At 37.4% G+C, this 25,402-nt stretch overlaps 1 protein-coding gene across 1 annotated transcript in view; it reads left to right on the top strand.

The window, feature by feature from the left end:
* The window catches only part of PIK3C2G (phosphatidylinositol-4-phosphate 3-kinase catalytic subunit type 2 gamma), a 200,942-nt gene that overhangs the window by 152,597 nt on the left and 22,943 nt on the right, over positions 1–25,402 (top strand). The window contains exons 26-30 of the mRNA XM_061988856.1: positions 5,030–5,222; positions 5,797–5,918; positions 6,136–6,185; positions 10,546–10,655; positions 18,903–18,978. Coding sequence (XP_061844840.1) covers positions 5,030–5,222; positions 5,797–5,918; positions 6,136–6,185; positions 10,546–10,655; positions 18,903–18,978 — 551 coding nt within the window. The remainder of the gene's footprint in view (positions 1–5,029; positions 5,223–5,796; positions 5,919–6,135; positions 6,186–10,545; positions 10,656–18,902; positions 18,979–25,402) is intronic.

Genomic DNA, 25,402 nt, shown 5'->3' with positions numbered 1-25,402 from the left:
AGTGTTAATTTATTCTTCATGGTCACCTTTTTAGCCAACAAAATAACGCTACTAGAGTTTGGCCTGTAATGTACTGACCCTTTTCAGAATCGTAAAGCTTTCTGTGTTTTACCAAATTCCCTTGCTCTCATTCTTGATTTAAGATGTATTCAACAAACTGGTCTCATTTGTGTACTATATCCTTCTCACATTGGGTTAGTTCACTGTTATGAGCTGATGAACAGCAGTGTTAAGCCTCACAGCTTACAGCCTTCTGGAAGGTCACACCCTCAGATAGTGGATAAACAATGCACCAATTGAGAGTTAAACAAGAGTTTCTGTGTTTGCTTGACAGTTCTGTGCACCTAGTGCCAAATGAAACATTGTTGTCTCTCTAGCATCTGCCCTGAACTCAGTTTGATCCTTGAAACTCAATTTGATCCTTTCCCCTCCCTCCTTTCCTGACAATACAATTTTACCCGAAGCGGAAAACCTATCTTACCTCTGCATATAAATTTCCTCTTCAATTTTCTACAATTGTCTTCAAATGTCAGCATGTTGTGGCATGCTGCCTAACATTTTTAATGAGCCTGTAAGTGGATGTGTATTAAAAATATTTTTAAGGGATTAAAGTTAGCCTAATGCAATGAATGGAGTTGATTTCAATTGATTGCAGAGTGCAATCTAACAGACTCATAGGAACTCATGAATAAGAGATTCACAGTGGACCTGACAACTACCAGTGAAGCACCACTGTATATCTTCATCAGCCTGATTGAGAGGGGTGCTGCTTGAGTCAGCTGCTGTCTTTACTTATTTATTTACAAAATCATTTATTAGGTACCTCTCTTTGCCCAGGTCAAGCATATCTACTCAAAATCACTCTAGCAGTTGTAAAACTGGACAATTTACAGCAACTCCTTTCAAATCATAGTGCTAATTTCAAACTGATCAGTCAATCCCATCTTTGTCAGATGGCTATAGATACGCCAGCAAGAAATCTCCTAAACAACTGAAACAACAGTGAAAGCTGGTGACTTCTGAAAGGACATAGCCAAAACTACAGTACCAAACTTTATTTCAGCAGCATTCACGCAGTTTGTAAAGATCATGGTATATGTGCCTTGAAGGAACAAAAGGTAGGCTTCCTTCTTGAATTAATGTTGAGGTATTCATACATACTGGTGTACAAACCTCACATGCCACTAGCTGAGTGGAGAGGAATGTTCTCTATCCTGAGAAAGACTCTTTGGAGTACTAGTAGGGAAAACAGACTGGAAGATGCACTTTAGAAAAGTACCTGATGTGTTCAGCCTATGGGATCAGAGTCTGTCTGAAAGTAAACCTAGATTTTAAAGCCAGGAAAAATAAGAGGCTAAAAAGAATATGATTATTGTCTGTATACCATCACATTAGGAAATAATATGTTAAACTGAAGGGTTATCACTGCTATACAAAAAAAAAAAAAAAGAATATAAACTTTATATATAAATATATAAATAATATACACTGTGCTGAAAAGTAGAAAAGGTCTGTCTCTGACAGGAGCAATATTCTGGGAAAGTCTCTTGAGAGCTGTTGGGGGCATACTACCTAAACTGTTTTAAAATGGAACCTGGCAAGTTCATGGATAGAAAAATTGGAAATAAATGGAACACCATGTTCATTAACAGTTGATAATCCCATTAAAATAAATTTTACTCATTATCCTTTAAATTATTTTCAGGCCTAGATGGAAATTAGAATCAGGATGTCATCAAGAATGATAAAGAAACTTATTCTTTAGTTCGGGGTGAATATTTATTATACCAAGACTAAGATCCAGATAAGAAGTCAGCAATAATGAGTGTTTGTGGTCTTAAAAGGCTATGGAGAAAGGCTGATGTGTTCAAAAAGATCCAAGCACCAGGCTTTAGAATACCTGTCCCATAAGAGGTATCTACTTCCTAAAAATCAAAGCACCAACTATAACTAGTCACTCTTGAAAACATTAGACAATCTCTTCATCCATCTCTGTTTACACAAGCAGACAACCAGTCTGTGCATGTTTTACCTGATATCATAATTTGACAGATCTGTAGAAACACTATGAGACAAATCTAAAATTCAAAGTCAGTTCAGCAGGTGGAAAGTGAAAAGTCACTACTTTTCAGTAATCCCAGGTGTTTAACTCACTTCTCTGAGAAGTAGGTCAGATGCCAATCTGAGTGGTAAACAAATATTGTTGTGTGGAAAAACAGTCTTTTCTACCTGAAAACTGTTAGCAATATCATGAATCACAAATGTTGCTCTAGTTAATGCCAGTTTCCTGTTTTCTTCTGATTAACCTGTGCTTTTGATTGCTTCGTACAGGTTGTCTATAGTTCCATGTATAGACCATTAGGCACTAATTTACTCTAAGCAGTTTGGGCTGCCAGAGCTCTGAAATAACTACGAAACTTTTTATCATCTTCATGAAGGCAGAGTTAGCTTTAGGTACTGGCCAAGAAGATAATGGCCTAGGGAGCATGAGAATCTCAGCTACGAATACCTGTGACTTGACGATCTTCTTCACCTATGGCTAAACTTAATGTGACTGTAGAGAAAAGGTGACGTATGGGGATCTTGGAGAGTTCAAAGAGAAAGTTCCACCACTGATCCTTAGGATGAACTTTTAAAATGCTAGCAGAAAGGGGAATGAGATACCACAGTGTGATAAACTGGGTCAGTGAACTAATCCATGCCAAAAATAAACCACAAAGTTAAAACCATGGTTTTATACACCCCACTGCTCCATACAGTGAGGAAACAGCTTTTGGGAGACTGTGGGAAAGAGAGTTTCCTTAATCAAGTTTGCGCTTCAAAGAAAATTTAAAGAACCATAACCACAACTTGCTTTACCTTGCTGTGAAGACATACTCTGACATGTCATCAGAACAGCAAAGAGACCTTCCCCATTCTTTGTTGATAACCTGACATAAGGATTGCTTAAAGTTTTCTATTCTAACAGAGGGCACTGCATACAGAGAAAACAGAATATTGAGAGAGGGAAAAAGCAACATATAGCTCTCATTTTATTTTATTTTAAATGTAGTCATTTAAATTAATGCACAGGGAAAATCTACAACAATGACAACAAAAGCTTCTGTTTAGGTTTAAAGTATGTAATTAGCAATCTGGATGTTAAAAGCATTTTAGAATCTTAATGGACCCATGGAAAGAACAAGACACTGTTAAAGTACTTAATTATTTAAATAGTGTTATTCTGGTATCAGTTTTACTGGGTACTGTGATGATATCTGAATTTTATGAGCAGAGGCCTGTTTTATGTTTTTTAAAATGCACTGGTTTTAGCTACAAGTTAAAATGCCTCATAATAATATTGCAAATTCCCCTAACTGCCTAGCTGTAATATGGCCCTGTTACAGATTCTATAAACTAAATCCCGTCTCAGTGATTTAGGAAGTGTTTAAACTACACATTAAATTAAATACATAGGAGATAAAAAGGAAAAGTTCACCACAGATGCATCCTAATTAATCAGCGCTGAATTGATTGTGTACTAATATTTTGAAATTACATTTGTTTTCTTGTTTTCCATTTCAGTGCTAATTTGTGTCATTTATCAAATAGTCTGTATGTGGCTGTTTCTGGAGAATGCAATTAATAATTAAGATAATTAATTCAGAGCTACCTTTCTTTGTACTACATTAAGAAAAACATATACATCTTCTTTCCTCAGTTTAGCATGCCTACTTGCTGTGTGACAAATTCACACAGTATTTTTGAGTGAAATTTCAGTTTAGAGAGGGCAAGCCAAGAAACTGTCTCCAGGTAGAATGTTCTTTTTGTCATGGTTGCAACTGTGAAGCTACAGACTTTAGCCAGAATGTTTGAGATCATGAAAATTAGGCTAATGCAATGAATGGAGTTGATTTCAATTGATTGCAGTGGGCAATCAAACTCACTCACAGAAACCTATGAATAAGAATTTGATTTAAAATGACATGTGAAGCACTTGCTCAACTTAGAGCAGGGGATGATGAAGGGGTGGCTAAGGGTATTGTCAGCCCTTGTAAGCTAGTTAGATATAGTCTAAAACTGCAAGGAAAAAAGGAGAAACCACCAAAAACAAAACTCCAGCAATTTGTTAGATGTTTGCTGCCATATGGCCTAAAACTAATGGGCTGTTGTTCTATAACGTCAGAAACTATCCAGAATATCATCAGAGTGCTGTAGAAGTAAGTAGGGAAATAGAAAAAAAAAATAGCATCAGAAGTTAAATAGATCTTAAACTAGCAATTGAATCCAAGAGGACAAGTGTTTTCTAATGAGTACTGCATCTTACTCTTCAAAGACCCGTAATTATCTTGCAGTGTTATTTCTCAAGTTGAGTTCACTTTGATGTTAAAACATGTTTTCACTACATATCTACATGTCTATCTAGTTATCTTTTTGTCTGTGGTGTGTTTTCTGATGAGGATATGAAAACTCTAGGAAAGCAGAACTGTGTTGGGTCTCCCTTTGCATAGGGATGAGATGGGGAGAGATAGAAAGAGAAAATGTCTCTGTTTTTTTTATCTTAAGCAGCTTCACAAGGATAAAGCTTTTAAGAACTGTATAGAGGATTTAACTACACATCATGCAGAGCTAAATCACAAATTAGATACAAGAGCCTTGCGTAAACATGTGTAAGTCCGTTAGAAGTTAGTACAACCAAAAAGAAAGTGCTAAGGCACTCTCCCCTAGCTGTTGAAGTGAATACATGTTTTTTTACCCTGGAAATGTTCTGTCTCTGTTGTCTGAAAGAGATTTCCATCTCATGAAGAATAGCTACCCCAAAGTAAGCCATGAGTTGGGCTATGTCAAGAACGCTCCTCTAAGCAGTGGAGCTCAGGGGCTGGATATAATATATTGTTGCAAAGAGTGGTGACCAGTGTGTTTTTTGATACACATTCACGTGAGGTACGTTTTAGGATTTGGGTTTTTTTATTTCTTGCATAATGAAACTGAGGATCAAGAAACAAAACAGATGTATAAATACAGCCTCTTCTCTTTGTTTGTTCCTCAGGAAAATAAAGGAAAGTTTGGAGTGCTTTCCTGTTAAACTCAACAACTTGATCCATACACTTGTACAGATGTCGCTGACAGGCTCTGCAAAACCTCCATCTCTAGAGACTGTTCCTCAAGAATGGATGATGCTGAATGCAGAGAAGTCAATTGCAAGAGCCACCATTTTGGGATTCAACAAAAAGTCTCCCTGCGTATGTATTATGTTCTTTGTTTGTCCTGATGTGCCTTGATCTTTAACAACTCTTCTGTGAGCTTATATACTTTCCCTCTTGCTTTATAGAAACTGTGCTTGTGTCACATTAAAAGGATCACAGGATGAACAGCAGTGCCATAAACAATAAGCTACCCAAGAGAAAGAACACTGGGCAGACAGCTATTAGCAGGGAGCCATTAAGGAGAACAGTTCATGCCCTATAGTGAAGAATAAATCAAGAGCTAATTAAAGCATCCAGAAGGAACGCATGGCACAAAATTAGGGAGCCTAATAGAAATCAGAGGCAGTTATATAATCCTTTAATGGTGCATTATTAGTTTTCACGCACTGCAGTGATCTTTCAGTGTTTGAGTTGTATGCTATCCAAGCAAGTTTATCTTTCTGCATAGCAAAGATTATAAAATACAAACTGAATTCTTTGGCACTTGGCACTGCATTAAAGAAAGGTTTTTCTTTGTTAAAATTGCCCTATGTTTTCTCTTGTACATTTCATTTTTATTGTCCCTCTCTGACAACTTCTCTTTTCTGCCTGTCTTTTCTCCCCAAAACAGCTGTATCTAGTCCAAGTGGTGCAAACCTGCAATGTGGTCACTTTTGTGGAAAAATCATTTGACCAATTCTCAAAACTTCACAACAATCTCCAGAAGCAATTTCCATCACATGCCCTTCCAGAGTAAGACAGCATATTAGTGAATGTTATTCTGCTGTTAAATGATTCTCTGTGCACTGATAAAAATATGAGGAAATGTATGGCAGGTATATTTTTAGAAACACAAAGGCAATGCAACATATTCTGTCAAGCCTTCTATTCAGACCTAGAAGAAACTGGATCATAGACCATTGTGACAGTCTAACTTTTATATATTTTATTGCTCCTTTTTTAATGGGAGGCAAAGTGAGGAACAGCTTGGGCCTGACACAGCTATTCCTGAAATCAAAGGATAAGTGGTATTAACTTCATTAAAGGCATGATAGGGTTTAATAACTTTTATTTGCTGCATGATGCTGATCAAAGCTGATAGCAAAATCTATATATTAAAGCAATGTAGAAAAATCCACATCAGGTCAAAAAAGAAACAAGTCAATTTCTGACACCAGTGGTGTGATCAACTTCTTTACAAAGAGAAGCACATAGTCCCCAGCTGAGAAATATGCGACAAACTTATGTACTGTCCTGGTACATAAAATGATGCTTTGTGCCTCACATCATTAGTATCTGTTTAAAAATATCATTAGTTGCAATAATTTCGAATAGTACTTTTTGTCTATTCCTGCTATTCATATTCAGAATCCTGTTACTTCACAGTTACCCAGGACAGTGAATCTGGTGTTTTATTCCTGTATTATGTAAAAGAGCTTTTTCCTATGTAACAATTGTCAATGGCTTTGGTAATACGAGTGGAGTTATGTATTCTACAAATACCATGTCCATTATCCTGTGTGCGTCATAGAGAACAAAGTAGTCCTCTCTTAAACAGCCATGCTGACTCACCTGATACAAGACCCATTTCAAGATCAGTCTACAATAAAGCAGGCCAAAAAGACATGCAGTTTGCTTGAGCCAAGCTGAGATTCAAATGACGTTCTTGAAAAATAAAAGAGGATTTTGATGTTTAACCTGAAGTAAATAGCCACAAATAACATGATTTTGACTTAAAAAGTAAAGCCCTTGAATTTCAAATCTAAATTTGATATTCCCTCAAGCTTGTGAGAGGCATTCTGTTAAATGACTTTAGGTTAGTTAATTCTAGAGACTCTTACTTCTACCTGAGGGGATTTTAATTGGCTTCAATTTGACTCATTTTGACTGGTTCACATGAACTGGTTTGCAGTAGTTGGTATGAACTGGAATTTCACTAAACATTGAAAGTGCTTGAATAAAAATTTTGATTTTGAGATATTTGCACACTATTAGGTTGTAAAATAAAATATCTAACAAGTACCTATTTACGATTTTTCCTGTGGTGAGCACAGCCCTTTGAAGGAAAATATATTTCTCTTTAGAAATGCATAGAGCTAAGAAACCCTGTAGAGAATTTCAAAAATAGTCCTAGCCAATTTTTTCAGATAAATCTACCTTTAATAAAATCCCTCATAACATTTTCACTGCAAAAGAGAGTTCCAGAACTCACAGAGCATTAATCTGCTTGTACTGAGGCTGTGTCTAAGAGCTCCAGAGCTTTATCGTTGTAATTCAGTCCCAGCAGTAACCTGTCACTGTGTGATCTTTCCCTAAGATTGTGTTAAAGTAATTCATTTTATGATATTTCTTTATATGTGTTTTCCTTAATGCTAAATTTTTGGTTTGTTTTCTAACACAACTTTGCCAGTTTGAGCCTTTTCATGTATTACAGATTTCATTCTAATAATAAAAATCTAATTATTACTTTATAGGAAGTTATCACTGAAACTGCCATACCATATCAGACCATTAGTCTGTCTGTGTTACAAAGCTCCAACTCTGCCTGATGCCTAAAGCTTCAAAGGAAGGAAAAAGCTTTGTTCCACAATGTAACCACAAAATCAGTTTGAAAATGTATTATTTAAAAGTAAAATGTCTAATATTACTAGAATAGTTGGAACTGCTAACAGAAAGGATTTGGTTACTGCTTTGTATTGATTCATGAAATTATATATATTCATGTCTCATTAGGAGGAAATAATGCAATATGAGTCTGCTCCATACAAGTGTTAAATTCTGGCTACATTACAAGAAAGTAATGTCAAAAGCTCAGTTCTCATCATCTGAATTTTTTCGATGTGTAAACATTTAGCCAAACACAACAAAGCACAGCAAAGCTGCCCCAAGCAAGCCCTTGCACTCTAGTCCCTTTGCTCTTATTTGGTCTCAGACAGAGTACTAATTGCATTTAATTATTGTCTTTCAAAAGGCCAACATTTTTTTCACCCAACAAAGCATTTCAGTGATGTAATTTATACACACGATGTTCTTCAAGTTAGTAAGAAATAGGACCTGTTGTCCACGATGTCTGTTGCATGGTAAAAGTTTAGATTTTTCTTATCTAGTTAAGGTAGATGCAAAGCTGAAAATCAGCTTGGGAAGTTAAGTTTTCTAACACTTGTTGTTCACAAGTGCAAGGTCAGTTTCAGCTGTAGGCCTGATTCAGAAAAAGCATGAAGGCCTTTTAAAGAAGTGTTCAGTACCACCACAAGATTCGTATTGTCCTTCACGGAAGCAGATTTATTGGTGCTATCAATCAGCAGTTTCTCTGTCCTCTGTTTGGCCACTGTGCTTAGGATGCATCTTCTAAAGGCGTACATTTTACAGCCAGAGTCCTCTCTTTGTGTTATACAGTCTAATTAATTTTAAGCTGCTTGCAAACAGGCCCTCCCTACCATCTTCTGAAAGAAGTCCTTTTTGTGCCCCAGAGGAACTGAGAACATTCACAGGCTATGTATGTGTGCCAGATGACCTGGGCTCTATTTTTATCTTTGCAGCTCATATATGTCATGATCCTGGGTCATATCATTTCCCCCACCTCATTATATGTCATGACACTATCATTCTGTGAGGCAAGAGTTGCCTGTTACTATTCACTTGTGCAGTGCCTAACTGAGCCCTGATCTTTCAGTGCTATAGGTGAAAGCATTCAAAAGCTTGTACATACATACAATATACTGCTATCATCCTGGCCTCTTGCTGTAAGCTATATCAGTGCTGTTCTTCCTCAAAAACATTCTGTAAAATGGGTAAAGGTCTGCTCCTAAAAAGAATTACAATATCTTGTTAATCAAAATTCTCTTCATAATAGGCCTTTACAAAACAAAAAGCCCAACGTCACAATGTCTAATTAGAGTTTATGAAATCTAATTACATTGAATCTCTTGGTAACAGAAATTATGACTTAAGCATCTTCAGTCATTTTATTTTCACTAGATGAGGCTGCTATTTGCCGTTTTTGCAGCTGGGTGGCTTGCAAAGCTGGCCAGTGTCGCACTCTATGGATGGGAATGGGGTGCTCCATGTGTTACTCTATGTCTAACTTTTGAAAAGCTGATGTCAGCTTATCACTGAGCCGTGGAATTGGATAAAACCTGTTCAAAGTAGGGCCTGACCAGCTGCTTTTCAAAAGGCCAGCTAAGTGTCTCTTTTTGGTGTATTGCACTGCTAAATGGCTCTTTAGTCATTTGTCTGAAGCCCTCAGATATCTCTTGAGATCTAGTGGAAAAACAAGGTTGTACCAGAAAAACAAATATTTGTAAACAAGATATAGTCAGCTCTTTACAGTTGTGGTGTAACATGAAATACAAGAAGATGAAAATATCTATGATTCTGTATCACATAGATTAAAGGACATAAAGCATAATATTAGTTATGAATCCAAATATTAGCAATCTGTATCACAAAACCCAGTACATGCAATGTAGCACAAATAGTTTTTCTAATTCTCCTTCAACATGAGAGTGAAATAGTTCTTGTCAGGACAAAGTTAATATAAATTAATTATTTACATTGTTAAAAATCTAACCTTTTGACTGATCTAATGTGCTCCACCTCTAAAGTACAAAGATGATTAAAGTAAGTGGGACTTTGATGTTTTTAATCAGCAAAGCATTTGAAAATCGACATAAGGCCATTCTATGCATATATGATTTATTTACTAAACTGAAATGAGGTTCATATTAATAAAAATACAGCAATACTATTATTATTGTTATTGCTTTCTTGGGGATTGATCTTCTTATTGTGACTATTGTTTGTTTTCATATACTACTTTTACTATATTAACACCTGAAATTACATACGAGGTCAGGAACCTGCTCTGAAAAACTTATCTACAGTCTAAATAGCTGATGTAAAAAAGCAAGCAGTGATACCTTCATAAAATGTCACATTTTTGTTGTAAGGCTTTGGTATTCAGTATTCTATGGTAAGCGTTTGTATGGCATGAGCCCTGGGCTAAGATCAGAGATCTATTGTGCTGCACACAGTGCAAAAAATGGGGAGGGTAATGTTTTCCTGGGATCCTACAGGGTCAAATTGTTTGAGGTATTTAGATACCATAAAATGCAAATAAGTGCCTTTTAGGGGCTTGGTTTGTTTTAGTATTTTTTTAGTTAATGATTTAGTCTGGAAAAAGGATATAGTATGAAACAGAATATCTACAAATTATTAGAAGAACCAGAATCAAAGGGTTAACAGTCCTCTGTATGCTGCACCCATCCCTTCACCTATGTGCAGTCTTAGAAAGTGTTACCTTTTTTTCGATTAAGTAGTTCTGGAAAAATTTCAGCAGATAAAACATGAGACTTATATTTACAAATATTCTTCTTTCACAGGTTTCCCAACTCATGGCATTTACTTTGTACAGATCTTGAACATAAAAGAGTGAAGGATTTGAATTTCTATCTGAAGCATCTATTAAGTGGATCCAGGAAACTGTCTAATGTGAGCACTTGCAGTATCTCTTTTATTTGCATATGACTTTTAGTAGCATTGCACCAATAGATTCAGGAAGATTTCCATGGCCTCATTTGAAAAGAAAAGAAAAAAAAAAAAACCAAACCAACCAGAAATGACACGACTTCTAATGCAGCTGTTTTGAGATGAGCCATGGCAGCATTTATCGGAACTTAAAACAAAGAGAGGAATGACTGAAAAATGGTTTATTAGACCTGGCAGAGCATTTTTCAAAAACATTTATCTTCCTTTGCTGCCATCCAAATGTAGTGATTCACTGAATTTTTGACAGTAAGAAGTAGGTTCTGAAGACTGTAATGTCTAAAAAAGGAGTAAGTTTTGAAATATTGAAAAGTCTGATTTTGACAGTTTGTAAATAAAAAGTTCCTTTCCTTCAGCCCAGAAATAGTCCTCATTTCAAAATGTAGTTAACATGTAGAAAAGATTGTTTTGCAAACAGGAGACCAAAAGAAGAATGTTTCGGTATTATCAGAATGGAACATTGTGTCCATTAAAATTAGTGTTTTCTCTCTTTGTTTGTTCATTGTTATTTTATGCTTTTTTTGTGTTCTCCTCCTGTTTCAAAATGGGAAGTTGAAATGGTAGCAAACACTGACTCTTCATTGTCTGGCCCAGGACAAAGCCTTATGCACCTCATCATTGTAAAAGCCAGGGCCAGGAGCAACTCACAGGCCCCGTGCACCCCAGAAGGATGTTAAATCATTACGCTGTTTCACTTTGGAAGTTGGATGGTCAATTACTTATGGTGACACCGGCATCTGGGAGAAAGGAGCGTCTTCCAGCAAACAGTCATTCATTGTCAGGAAAGCTCTCAGGCAGGCAGGAAAAAAAAGTGTTTTACATTAGATCCTGGGCTTATGTAGAGGGAGCCAAGGCCCAAGTTCATATATTGATCCTGCTGCTTCACTGCTGTCATATTCTTTATCAGAGCTTGGGGCTCTGCCAGGTGAGCCAAGTCACATCCCATGGCCTCAGTGCCATAGAACAAACTAGGACTAGTTTGGTTTAATAGCACAGACAATCTAGGGTGCCAAAAGAGGATATGACAGGATGTTTTTTTCTCCAAAATTTCAAACATCTTGCAGGAGGAGAAAAAAGTTTGCTGCCTGACTTTATAACTTTCCCAGCTATGATTGTGTAATGGAGATTAAAGAAGAAATTGTCCACATGTAGAACAAACAGGAGTTTTCTTATTAATATAAATAGAAATTCTGCACTATCAGCTAAAATTGAAAACATTTTCAAAGGTAGATAATATCTGTCTGGCAGAGTTACACTTAATTTGGTATGTACAGCTTACTTAGATGCTTGACTTCCTTGTCTGACCTTGCCAAATAAACTGCACAGGTTGATGTTAATTGTTGTATAATTTCTGTCATCCACATTAGAGTCATGGGTGTATTTTACATTAGCACTTTTTGGTGATGGCTGAGGAATCAATGATATAAGACAGTGACGTAGAAATGAAGAGCTCTGTGTCTTCTGTGCTCTGAGCTGCTGTAAGGGATATGGATTTTCAATTTGGGCCAAGTACTACTTTGCAGAAGCTGAATTCCCAGATGAAAAAATTGACTGCTTAAAACTGTGGGATAATAATGAAAACATTTCCCGGTCACAAGCAGAAGGTCTCTCACCCTCCTACTCTGTGGTCTGTGAATAGGCTAGTAATCAGCCAGAGTATTCTGCCTTGCAATGAGCTTCTCTATGCCTTTTCCTCCCTTTATGATCCCGCAGCATGCACTCGTGGAGTCAAGTTCTCCTAGCATATTGCTGCAGGGACACAAATAGGGTATTCAGAGGGAACTGTAGGCAAAGCCTCTTGGGGGACATTTGCTGGTATGTCTCTGAACCAGCCAAATGGGGCTGTTCTGACACGCTGGGCTCTGCAGTTGTTGGAAACCATTCCAGTGTGGTAGAGCATGTAGAGCTGAATTATGAGGAGAAGAAAATTATTTTGTTCCTAAGAAGGCTGCATGGCTACTAGTATGCTGGACTTGGAGGGTACAATAATAAATGGCGTATCGAGCAGATTGTTTCCATCTGTAAAGTGCTGTTGCAGGCAGGAAACCATCTTGCTTACCACCACTCAGCTAACCTGCAATTCTAGATTGTAACCTTTAAAGTTATTGATACTCTACAAACATTGAATCATTATTTTTACTTCAATATGCTTCTCCTGCTGAGAGATGTGAGAAATTTAGAAAATACTGACATGTTCTGACCCACTTAGAATAAGGGGACCAGTCAGTGGGTAATTTTCTTTGTGTTCCCAGATGAAGGCTTCTTTTTTACTTTTCCCTTTGGTATGACACTTTTAGAAGCATCATAGTATCGTCTTGGTTTTTACTCTGAGCAGGAGGCCAAACTAGGAGACGTTCTCAAAAATGAATACAATTATTTCGTCTCTCTTTGTGCCTTGGACAACTTTGCAGTCAGATTTTTCCTTTTTCTCAAATTGCTAGGGAGCCTGACTGAAACCATTTGGTGAGTTGTCTGTTCTCAAATATTATCAAACTCTCATCCCTGTGAAATGGTACAACTATGTAAGAATAAACAATTAATTCAGAGATTTGTAAAGGAATCTTATAAGAGCAGATGTCTATACAACAGGGTTCCCTTTACTTTCTTCACATAGCCGTTTCTTTCTGATAAATTGTACCTGTTCAGTATCATAGCTGTGTTGTAGCTGTGTGGTATGCTGCAGCATTGTTTTAGATGGAGAGAAGAATTTTGATTTTGCCATAAAAAACCCTTGCTATCACTATAAACACATTGCCGTGATTAAACTGAAAACTGTTTTCAGCTCTGAAAAGTTTAGGCTAGTCCACACAAGTCTGACTACATGCTCGGTTCTACCAATTAAGTTGTTAAAAATCCTAGAAAGAAGCAATTGGATTATATCCATATTCCTTTCTCAATCATGCCATAAGTTAATGGTTTTTAGTCCAGACTAAGTTCTGGTTATGCAAAATTGTGTTATAATTAAGAGTAGGTCAGAATGTCACTGACCTTTTCTGCTAAATGGTTTGAGCGAAAGAGGAGAGGTGGAAAGTAGTTGCCTCCTCATTTGCACTGATCCTCAAATGGAATTAAATGTTTTTTTAAATCCTTCTTTAAAGAACATAAACTTCAATCTGTCTTTCTCTGTCTCTGAATTTTAGTATCAGATCAAATAAAAGCAAAAACACTAGGTGATGGTGATAGTTGCTTTTGAGATGGTTGAAATGTTTAATTGTGTCATGCCCATCCCTGTTCAAAGTAGTTTATAAAGTCTGGTTCACTTTGAGCATAAGCCTCATTCACTGACTTCCTTCATTCACTGACTTCCTTTTAGATCTTCACCTAGAATAGGAGTGTTTTTCCTAAATTCAGGTTAACACTCAGTTATAAATAACTACACCACCAAACTATATACATGAAGAACAAGCTATATTCATTACATCAATCAATAAAATGCAGAAGTTCATGCACCTTCGTTGTCATATTGCGTAATTTAGGAATGGATCAGAAATAGATTTCAGCACTTTTTTTAGTTTCATTCTCCTCCTTCCAAACCAGTTTCAATATATATGATCACACTGTAAGAATATTTATTTTTGTGCCAGTTGCACCATTGCTGACTAGCTCATCAGCTGCATGCATTGAAATTCCTGGGTCTCCTGAATCAGTAGAGCAACATACTCAACAATGTTTAGACTCCTGGAGTTTTGCTTCATTAGATGGAGAAACAACCAAGCAGTGCCATGAATAAGAGGTAAAGCATCAAGAAAAAATAAATTGAAAGTTGGTAACATGGAAGAGGACAAAAAAAATACCTTAAGAAAGTATAAATTGAACTTGTGACAAAAGGGAGCTGCTGCTCACCACTTTTACATTTTGTCCTCTCTCACTCTTAACTCCAACAGAGTGATGATCATCTGAAAGGAGACTGTGGCCCAAATCTCATAACATATCATATAAATTAGGGCTGACCTAGCAGCTTGTCATTTTAGTGCAGTATTGTAGTTGTACACTCCCTGGGGACACAAAAGCAAGGTAAGACTCCATTAATTTAGTCTGTTCTTGGCCCTGGTGTCAAACAGCAGCATTCAGGAAGCTGAATATCTTCATGCTTATCTTGAAAAGACAACCCGCACTTGACTTAGACATTAAAAGTGAAAAATCTCAAACTGCATCTAAAGCAATGTTTTATATAGCAACCAAGTGCATTTGGTACCATCAGCCGGCTAGTAATGTTCAATGGATAATCTTCCCATCTCTCATCATTTAAAAGAAGTGTCATTTAATTTGTGGCTATTATATTATTGATGACACAACTCAGACACTAGATGTGCATACTGATCTTGCAAAACCACCTAGCCTTAAATAAACATATGTTATTTGTCCCACATCTTTCACATAGGTGGATTTTGTGTGCAAACTCAGTGTGCTTGGGTGTTTGAGGGGGTTTATTTATCATGGTGAGCAAACAAAATGGTCAGTGCAGGTACACAGTTGGGTAATCAGTAAAAAGAAATAAGATATATTGGGATTTGACTCTATAACAAAATCTTAAGTAACCAAATTAACTGAGGCCAAAGATAAACTTAGCGCAAGCAGGTAAGCAAACAGTGACAGTGTATCAGCTGTGAGTATGCTCTATAAACAGGTCTTTTAGGCTGACTTATAGGATGTGTAAAAGAGCTTTAAAGAGGAGGTAAATGGAAATGATTGTAAATTATACTGGCTCATTTTCAAGCATACAATGAAAACCAGGACCACAGCATTGTTCTAGAGTGACTAATGTTTTACACTATAAAAGTAATCAAGTTTCATAAGAGCTTCCCATATTTCATTTCTATTTTATTTGCTGGTACTACTTGGTATTTGCAGAGATGAGAAAAAACCTCCCCCAGTGCCCACATGGAGGTATATAACATGGTGGTACAAAGTGCACCCAAGGTATCTGGATCCTTAAACTCCCACCACTGTCATACTCCTGCAGCAAGACATCCAGCAGAGACAAAATGGAGAGGGTTCAAAGTCCTTTCTTTTCCACTGTCCTTTCCTGAAGTTATAATAGCTGCAGCAAGGTCAGCTTTTCTGTTTTCTTTCTTTCCTGCTGATTCTCCATCTTGTTAAACTATAACAGATGCACGGGTGTTCTCTGACCCCAAATCTACTCTAACACAGCTGAAAAGAAAGCTGAAAGCAGAGGAGAGTCTGGTTTTCTTTCTAACAAAATTAAATCTGGCTTGAAATCTGACGATGTTTCACTGACAGCAGAGGACTGTTATGGTTAGTCTCTGATGGAGTGCAGAAGACAAATTCTACCATGCTACAGTGATGCAGAGCTTTGCTAGCTTATTTCAGTTGTATCCTAGTGTAAGTGAAAGTGGAATTTATCCTTTTTTAGTTTAATGGCTGAAAAAAAGATCCTGAGTGAGCTCTAGCCAGACAAGCATTGGTGCACCCAAACATACCTGGCTGCCCCTCAATAGGCTAATGTTATTGAGTGACTTCAAAAATATCAACAATAACTATTAATTAAAAATTTAGGAAAGAATGGTTAGAGAAATTATAGAAGACTTTCCTAAAAATCCCAAAATGGTCAGTATTTTAGGGAATTTCCGTTTACTCTTTCAAAGGTAAGAATTCAAGGGGAACAAAGAGTGAGTGCCAAGACTTTCTCAGGGTCTCTAAGATTCCCGCCTATGGTCAGTAACAGTTGCTTGTTTGGAAATGGACTCTATGCACCTAAATACAGTGCACTTTTAATCATACATGTGATCAAAGCTCTGATGTGCCTGTTTCTATTTAGTAACGTAATTAGATGCATGCTTAACTCTAAGCATATGCTTCAGTCTCATTGACTGGAGTCCAAATGATTGAAGTCTTGTTGATTTAGGAATCACCTGAAAGTTCAGCGAGCACTTTGGTGCCCTACTGACAAAAAGTACTTACATACTTTGTTCTTGGAAATTGGAACTGTGGACTCTTGCAGCAAGCAGGTTAAGACAGTTCAGGGGGAAACTGATGTTTTATGAATAACAGTGTGCAAAATTATTGTTGCCACAAACATGTAGGAGATCTCTCCTATTGCTTTTTGGAGCACTTTGCCCTGGATGGACTGCTACATCTGCCTCTGCAATGTGACCTGTTCAATTATGATTTTGTGTTCCACTTGCCAACACTAGCCTTGCTGCTTCCCCATATGCTTCTTTACTTGTTGAGTACAATAAACACACACATAGGAACAGCTTTGAAATCAGTACTGTGGCAGTAGTAGTGTACATGCCTGCCTGTTGTGTTCATGCCTGATATAAGATCTGCACAAATTCCACTCTGGTCCTTAAAACCAAATGTGTCTTTTTTTGAGTGTTGTTTAGAAATGAGAATTTGAAATTATCACCTGAAACAATCTTTGCATGTCCTGTTTATAAAGCTCTCTGTTCACATATTTCCATTTGTTGCTGAAAAAGTAAGCAGAGGGGAAGCAGAACACCAGGCTACTCGGTGTGAAATTTTTTATTTCTCTTTCAAGTCAGTTAGTGTATCCTTCCTTCCACCTCCTGCCTGCTTCTCTCAAGATCTTTGAACTCAAAGGGTTACTTAAGTTTCTCTGCTTATTTTCATGCTGTCAAATAAAGGCTGACCTGCCAAAAAATGTACTCTTTCAACCCTTGAGATTTCATGCACTTGGGACTTGTGCTAAAAGAGCAAACGGAGGTCTCACGGGGAATAACTTGAGTGTTTAAAGCTACTGGAAGCTGAAGCAGGTGCACAGGCTTTCCCCTGTAAGCTGTCTTCACGAGATGAGACAATAATTATCCATGCTCAGAACAGGCAGGTATATTGACAGTCCACTGCTAATAGCTTAAGGATTTGTCATTCAATTTGAGGAAAACCATTCTGTTTGTTCTTTTTGTCCCCTCTGATTTTTCTTTTAAAGAAAATATCAGTGTGGGAGGAAAAACTCCAAATGGTAGAACAAAAAATAAAAGGCAACTGCTAAAATAAATCCATGTTGGTAAATCTTATCTCTGTTCTGAACATACACATCTTGTTCCTCTGTCTGCTGTACCCACATGTTAATTCCTCACTAGTTGTGTTTGTCACTATACTCTGCCTTTTCTTTTTTGCTTGCACAATTCATGCCACATCTTGTCAAACTGAAACAAGACAAATGCTACATGAAGTACATCTTGCTGATAAAAGACACATTATTTTCCATGGCCTGGAAAAAAACAATGGTGACATTTTAATGCTAGAATCTGAAAAGTCTCTTGTTCTACTCATTCATTACAGTGTCATTTGAAGTAACATCAGTATGAATGTAGCAATTCAAACCATCTTAAAGAATGGCCATTCTGAAATATGGCTTTATGAAAAAGCTAATATAATGCAATTACTGTCCACCTTTGATTCCGAATCATAAGAGTCCATTTCAGGATTCACATTTTTATTGCTTGGCACAATACTCAAATCTGGGAGTTTGGTTTATTGTTTTAATTCTCTACAGCTGAATGTAACTACCTGTTATATATGTTCACTAGAGCAGTACAGGTCAGTACATAAAAGTAAAAGTTATAGTGCAGTACACAGGGTGAATTACTCTTTTAAACAGGATGGCAAAATATGACTGTCCATTTCGCTTCCCATTAGCTTCTGGTAGGAGTTAACTCTGTATGGAGCTTTTCAGTGTGAGTGTCCATTAAGCTGCCATGTGAGGGAGGTTTGCACAGTGTCTAACCCTCCAGGAGGCACACATTAGGTCAGATGCTTGAGGTCAGTCCTGTACCAAGGGCAAATTTCATGCTGACTACACAATATGCAGTAAAGATCTTCTCCTGCAATTGTTTCACAGATGGGCTGCTGTGTAAAAAGTAGTTCCAGCTGCTAATACATATCTTGAGACACTGGAGATCAAGCAGGAATGCAAATCCTTGCCCCACATGCCACATTGCTGTTTGGAAGTGTGCTGACAGAAAGGGACCAGTTAGGCACCAGCGCAGCATCCCTGAGCCAATGTAGGGGCTCTCTTGTCTTCCCAGTGCCTAGGTAGAAGTCATTCTCTGAGGCCCTTGCCCACCATCAGAGGGGAGAGACTACCCTTTATTGCTAGCTCTAATATATACATTAGAAACCTAACAGCAATCTGCTTGGAGAGGAATAATTTAAGGAACAGTATAACATATGATATTCCCTAAAGTTTTCTTTTTTTTTTTTTTTCAGAATGACCTTGTACTCAGCTTCTTCCTGAATTGGTCAAAAAACACATTGTCAAAAGATTCATCATCAATGACTTTAGGTATGTGGATTACCAATCTTACATGCTTTATAGAAGGACTGCTCCGATAGTATTGAGTATAGTAATATGAAGGTGAATATAAAGTGTTTAGGTGGCTTTTTTTTTTAAGATACTAACAAATAATTCCTAATTTCTCTAGGTCTCTGAAAATATATTATTAATGTGACCTGTAGATGTCTTTCACTTTGACATATTCTCCTCAGCCTTGCTTTATTTCTTTTTGATTAAGCATTCTATATGCAAAGTAAAAGTTTATTTACACAAACTGCACCAGGTTTCTTGTTTTACAAAACAAAATATTCAGAGAAGGATCTGAGTCGTGACAAAGCACAATGTGTGCTTGCACAAGCGAAGAAAATCAGGGATGACTTCCAAAGTCATTTTCACAATGAGTGGGGCAGGTAAATAACAGAACATTGTCTTAATGCCTAGGCATACATTATTAATGATAGTGTTAATTCGCTTCTTACTAAATGAGATTAGGCATTGTTCCCTTAGCCTATCTAAATACTTAACCCATTTCCCTCTTCTGTCCAGCATCTAATTTAATCTAATCTCTGGCATAACAGCAATAAGAGCCATAAACCATAAGAACTATAAGCCATTAAGAACCATAAAATGTAAACTGTGAGTGTTTACTGTCTTCCATTGCACTGTTTCTGGACCGAAAATAATCTTGCATAGTCTGTTCTTAGGTAAAATAAAATCTCATAAAGAAGCCTAAAGCTGCACTCTGCACCACAGAAATTCAGCTCATTGTTACATGCTCCAAATGCTAGGATAGTTTCCAAGATCATCAGTTATCCATGTTTCATAAAGGAGTGAAAGTATCTCTGCATATTTAGTTTGCATGTCCATTAAGTTAATTTAATCTCCCTGCAGACAAGGGCTTCATTATCTCCTTTGCTGGGACCTTTTCTGTTTTTTTTTTTTTTCCTAATCCATCAGAACAAAATAAATCCCATTCTGGCTTCTCAGCTTTTGGAAGATTCCCCCTGTGAAGAGTTCATTTCATTAGGGCATGCCATTATCACATTAAGTCCATTATGACTATTGGAAACTACTAATGGTTGCTCTAACTTTTGCAAAGGAGCAAGGAGATAATGCAAAGATGTCCCAGGTGTTAGGAACATGCAAGGTTACATACAATATAAATCTAGTCACCGAAAATACACACCAAGGTTCAAATGTAACATATAGTCTGGGTCTGTGGTCTCCCTCTCTCTCCAGACTTTTTGACCAAAGATGCAGACATGTGATGGTGAGCTGAGATGGTAGGGAGTTAAAGTCTCAGGTGTTTAGAAGGATTTTGACATTTCACTAATATTTAGATGCCTAATTATTACAGAGAATCTGAGCATAAAAGTCTTCAGCAAAAGCATGAACTGAGCCTGTAATAAAGTTGAGAAATAAATTACAGCCTCTTAATTCCTACAATGGTGTCCTGAGCCCATATAATCTGGAGGGTAAGCCCTTCATTTTTGTTGTCGATAGCATCAAAATTAAAGAGAATAAAGACATAGAGGTAAGAATGTGTTTAATGGGTGTTTGATGAAAGCTGTGTGACAGGTAACCCAGTTTGCTGGTTCACCATACAGTTAGTGGAGGTGAAGGTCACAGCCTGGACAGGGGACATTAATGTGTCTCTGACCTCAAGCAGTATGGTTACAGAGGGATAATTTTTCTCCTGCTCAGGAACTCTGTGTTTTAAAGTTTGTTCACTTCTCAGCGAAAAACCTTTGTTTAACACAGGAGTAAAAAAACAAACAAACCACCACCAGAAAAACCACCTTCCTTTGGCATAAAAAATTCATTGCTATCATTTATTGATAGAATACCAGTAGCACACAAGGACCAAATCAGGACCCAATGAGTTCAGGCTCTGTAAAATCAGAGAACAAAAAGAATGGACAGAGTTGTTCTGGCTATGATATCACTTCTGGTCAGCAAGGAACGAACTGCAGCAAACTGTGGAAGGAGGTGAACTTTGCTGTAAATGAGCTACTTTGGTTATCAGAGGAGTGTCAGCCATGAACAGTCTGATTATTACCTGAAAAATTATTTTCATACATGTTAGTCTATGTTTTGCCCTTCATTGATGGAGTTAGGCACTGCCACTCCCTAGCTAGCTGACTTAGAGCTTTGCTGCGTGGCATTCTGCCTCCTTATTATGATCCACCCTGTGAGAAGAAGACAAGTCCAGCTAAGGCAAGAGTTGGCTGATCATGCCAAGCTGCCAGGTAGCAAACAAGGAGTATCTGGGAAAAGCACAGTGGCCCTCAAGGCTCTTGTTTTCTGAGAGTGTTCTGAAACACTCTTAATTTGAAAGTAAGCCCTATAGTAATACTATAGTCAGTCTGGGGCAGAAATTAGGTTCACTGAGCCTGCGGGAGAGAGACAATTTTCATTAAAGAAATACATCCTTCCTGCACAGCTTTCATTGCTTTATGAGCTTACAAGGGCCTTAATTTGTTACTATTTTAAAGAGTAGCTCAGGTTTAGTATGGGCTGTAGCTTTCCATGAATCTCACTCAGCCTTTACACAAGCAAATCATCTGTCTCTTAGCTAGGATCAATATATAAATAAAGTGAATGCCCAATAGAAACAGGTTATGAATTTTTATCAAGACAGCATCTTTCTCTTACACTGCTTTAATTTATAAATGTTGTAAGTAATTACACTTACTAAAGTAAAATAAAAATTAAAATTTATGAATTTGTACTGTGCTCCTAGCAATGAAGTGATTAAAAATCCGTGCTAAATTTACTTTGACATGAATACTGATTCAGTACTCCCAGTGGGGTGAATTCTGAGTTATACTGAATATTGTCAGCATTTCATTATACCAAGCTCACTACAAGGGAGTGAGAGCAGATATATCAGGAATGGTGTCACAGATAGCCTTTTATAAAAGCCCTTTAAGAAAAGGAAGAAAGAAAATGTATCAAAAACATTTTTAGATCAGCCTTGTCTTATTTTCTTCTCTTGAGTATATCTCCTGAAAATATTAATAATTCAGGCTGTTTTGCCAAAATTAGGAAATCATGAAGCCTTTGCTATTACACAACCCAAGTCCAGTTCTGGCATATTTGATTAGCTCTCCATGCATTTCTGTCCATTTAGTGTAATAAACTGGCTCTGTGTCCTTTGAAAGGAAGACCCAAACTATGCAAAAAGACTATCATATGGTATGCCTCTCCCTGCAGAATCACAGTCCTCATAAATAGTTTCTGGGGAGAGTAGGCTTTTTTGCTCATGTTATGAAGAGTTTCAGTGTGCTGCATTTGCTCATTCTCAATGTAAAGCTTTTGCCACAAGTTGCAGTCCTATTTTAGTTGCATTTAGGCTGTTTTGCTGGCCCTTCATATCTCTTGCTGAATTGTGGGACAGAACCAATCATATAGTCAGCTGGTTATCTGAAGCTGGCTACATTGGAGGCATATTGGAGGCTTATAAGTCCAGGCTGTAACTGTTTTGTATTTGTGCTGAAAACAGTGTTGATAATAAAGCGATGTTTGAGTTGCTGCTGAGCAGTGCTTGCACAGCATCACTGCTCCTCACATCATCCCACCAGACCAGTGAGTGGGCTAGGGATCAACAAGAAGTAGGAAGGAGATGCAGCCAGGACAGCTCATCAAAGGGATATTCCATACTGTATGCTCAGCATATAAAGCTGGAGGAAGAAAGGAAGCAGGGAACATTTGGAGTGATGACATTTGTCTTACCAAGTAATCGTTATGCATGGAACCGTGCTGTCCTGGAGATGACTGAACAGCTGCTTGCCCATGGGAAGTAGTGAATTAATTCCTTGTTTTGCTGTGCTTTTGTCTGTGGCTTTTGCTTTGCTTATTAAACTGTCTTCATCTCAACCCACGAGTTTTCTCAGTTTTCTGATTTTCTCCCCTATCCCAGTTGAGGAGTGAGTGAGCCTAGTTGGTGCCTAGTTGCTATCTGGAGTTAAATCACAACAAAGTGTTCAACCCTGGACCTGGAAAACCAAACAGGTTCTGTTAGTGTCAGATGTCAAAAAATGCTGTCACCAAGAAGAAAGATCTAAGAAAAATCTGAGGGTACAGAATAATACTTCAGTCCCTAACGGCAGTGCTGTGACACTTTGTTAATTAGCGTTTTCACATTACTTTGCAGTCCACATGTGAAATGAAATGTATTATTATAGTTTCACTATTGATTTTGTCAGTCTTCTGTGTACCATGTTCCTCACTGTTTATACGTCTCTTGCATTGTGCAAAGTGCAGTGCAGAGCTTATTTTAAAATGCTGATAATAAAAATATTGTACAAATGATAGAATATAGAGCTGGTAGTTCTCCAACATGATAGAAAAGACTAGATAGATAAAGAACTGCATACCTGACAGTTCTGAAGATCATTCCACCTTGGGTGGAAATTTGAACACTAATTGCCTTAATTTTGTCATTCAAAAAGAAGAAAAGAGCCATAGTTTTCTGCTGTTTATGTTCCTGGATAGAAGTGATTATAAACTGGCACAATGTTTGAATTTCTCTGCAGTGGAGATTGGTGGCTGACTTCCACTGCAGAATACTGAGTTACATAGGCGCAAGGCATATATAGAAAAATGCTACGAGTGCTCCAGGGTCCTTATTTGGTATTTGATAGCTTTTGCATTGACACCAGTGAGCAAAGAATCAGTCCCTGGGAGAGAAATCTTGCTCCAACTGAAATCAGTGGAGCTTTGTCCTCTATCTGCAACAGAGCAGTATTTGGCCTTCTTGTGTAATGCAGCGCAAGTAGAGCATGACTATTTCCTAAAAAGTCAGGGTCTGAGCTGAAGTCCATCTGTCCAAGCTGGATAGACTGGAAGTAATTACTATATGTGTATTTTATGATCATTTGAAACTAAAATCACCTCTACTTCAAAGAAATTACGATGTAGCCCTGATTGTGGGAAAAACTAAGTCATAAGAGCTGAGTATAACTAACAGTAATTGTCTTTTATTATGAAATATAAGCAATAGATGTTTCTTCCGTGTTTATCAGATTCTCTGGACTGCTATATTTTTCTTTACTTTCTTTTTTATTTTTTTGTTTTTTCACTAGTGCTCAGTTTATTGCATAGCAAGAGCAAATATTTTAGTAATAGCTGTGCCCACAGTATCTGTTTCAGACCTCATTTTACATACTTAATCAGAAATGCATTCTCCCATGCTTTTCATTATTTTCAGTTTGCTTAGAAACTTATTTACATTTGGGTTTTTTTATAAAGGAAAATGCCAACTCCCACAGAAAAATTCTTTAACTTAATGTAAGCACTCCCACTGTAAAACTTATGCAGAAAAAAAGCTGTGCTAATCCTTTTAGGAGGGAAAAGAGACAGCATTCAAATGAATTTTAGTGATGCAATTTAGCCTCTGGAATCTGTTGCTCAGGATGACCTACTGCAATTCACAAAATTAGCAAGCCCTGCAAGTGAATTGTGTGCTGCCTTTAATACTCTAGAATTCTACCTTCCCTGGTGCAACTTACAGGAAAAAGGTCCCACAACTTAACAAAAGGCTTTGCATGGTGGGGGGAAGAACTGGTTTTTTCAGGCTTTTTGTTACCCTTGGAAAAACTCTGCGTTGACTGATTCATGGAAGTTTCATTCCCTATCCCTCCCTGTTCTTATTTGCGTAGAATAAGAAATGACATAAGTACAGTCTGGCTAAGTGATTTGTCAGAGTTCATGAAGGAGAATAACAAATGAAGTACTGCACCTTGGTCTTCTAAGTCACAGCTTAGTGATTTCTACGTAAGATTTCAGTTCTTTAAGAGTCTGTTTCAGGTCTTTCTCTAATTAGGAAGTGATTAAAAATATATTTTTGTAGTCTGTAAAGGAAAGAAGTTGAAGATGGATTAATATTCTAAAATTCCAGTCCAAACATCAGAAACTCAGAAGTGTTGATTTCCAGGCTACCTGGAAAAATGATATTATGGCAGTTGTACACGTTATTTTTAATTCATTTGAGTTCCTTTCCTTAGGATAAATGGCAGTTGTGCTAGCTCTCTGGCTGTCAATAGTACATGACACCGCTGTAATTCTATCTGCTTAGCAGTTATTTTAGCATCTGTTCAGTCCAGAGGTTACACATTTGCTTTCTTCAGAAAAATACAGCCAATGTGTCTTATTCATTACAACTTCCCCTCTGCTACCTCATTCGCTGAACAAGAGAGTAAAGGTTGAAGAGAGGGAGTTTAATTTCTTGCTCTTAAAACCCTGACTGTTAGAGCTCTGGTGCACGTGTGGAAAAGAGAGCACAACAGGGAGTGCACAGGTGTCTTCTGAGGCTGAAAGGAAGACGTGGGAATCCTGCCTGCTATTAAGGATTAAAAGTCCTGATACTCTCTCTGAAAGCATCTTCTTGCTAGTGGACAACCCTCACGTGTGATGGTCATTCTTTCATTCT

This window comes from Colius striatus, chromosome 1 (genome assembly GCF_028858725.1).
Source record: "Colius striatus isolate bColStr4 chromosome 1, bColStr4.1.hap1, whole genome shotgun sequence".
Classification (NCBI taxonomy): Eukaryota; Metazoa; Chordata; class Aves; order Coliiformes; family Coliidae; genus Colius; species Colius striatus.
Note: the sequence above shows the minus strand (reverse complement) of the source record. Positions and strands in the feature narration are given on the sequence as shown.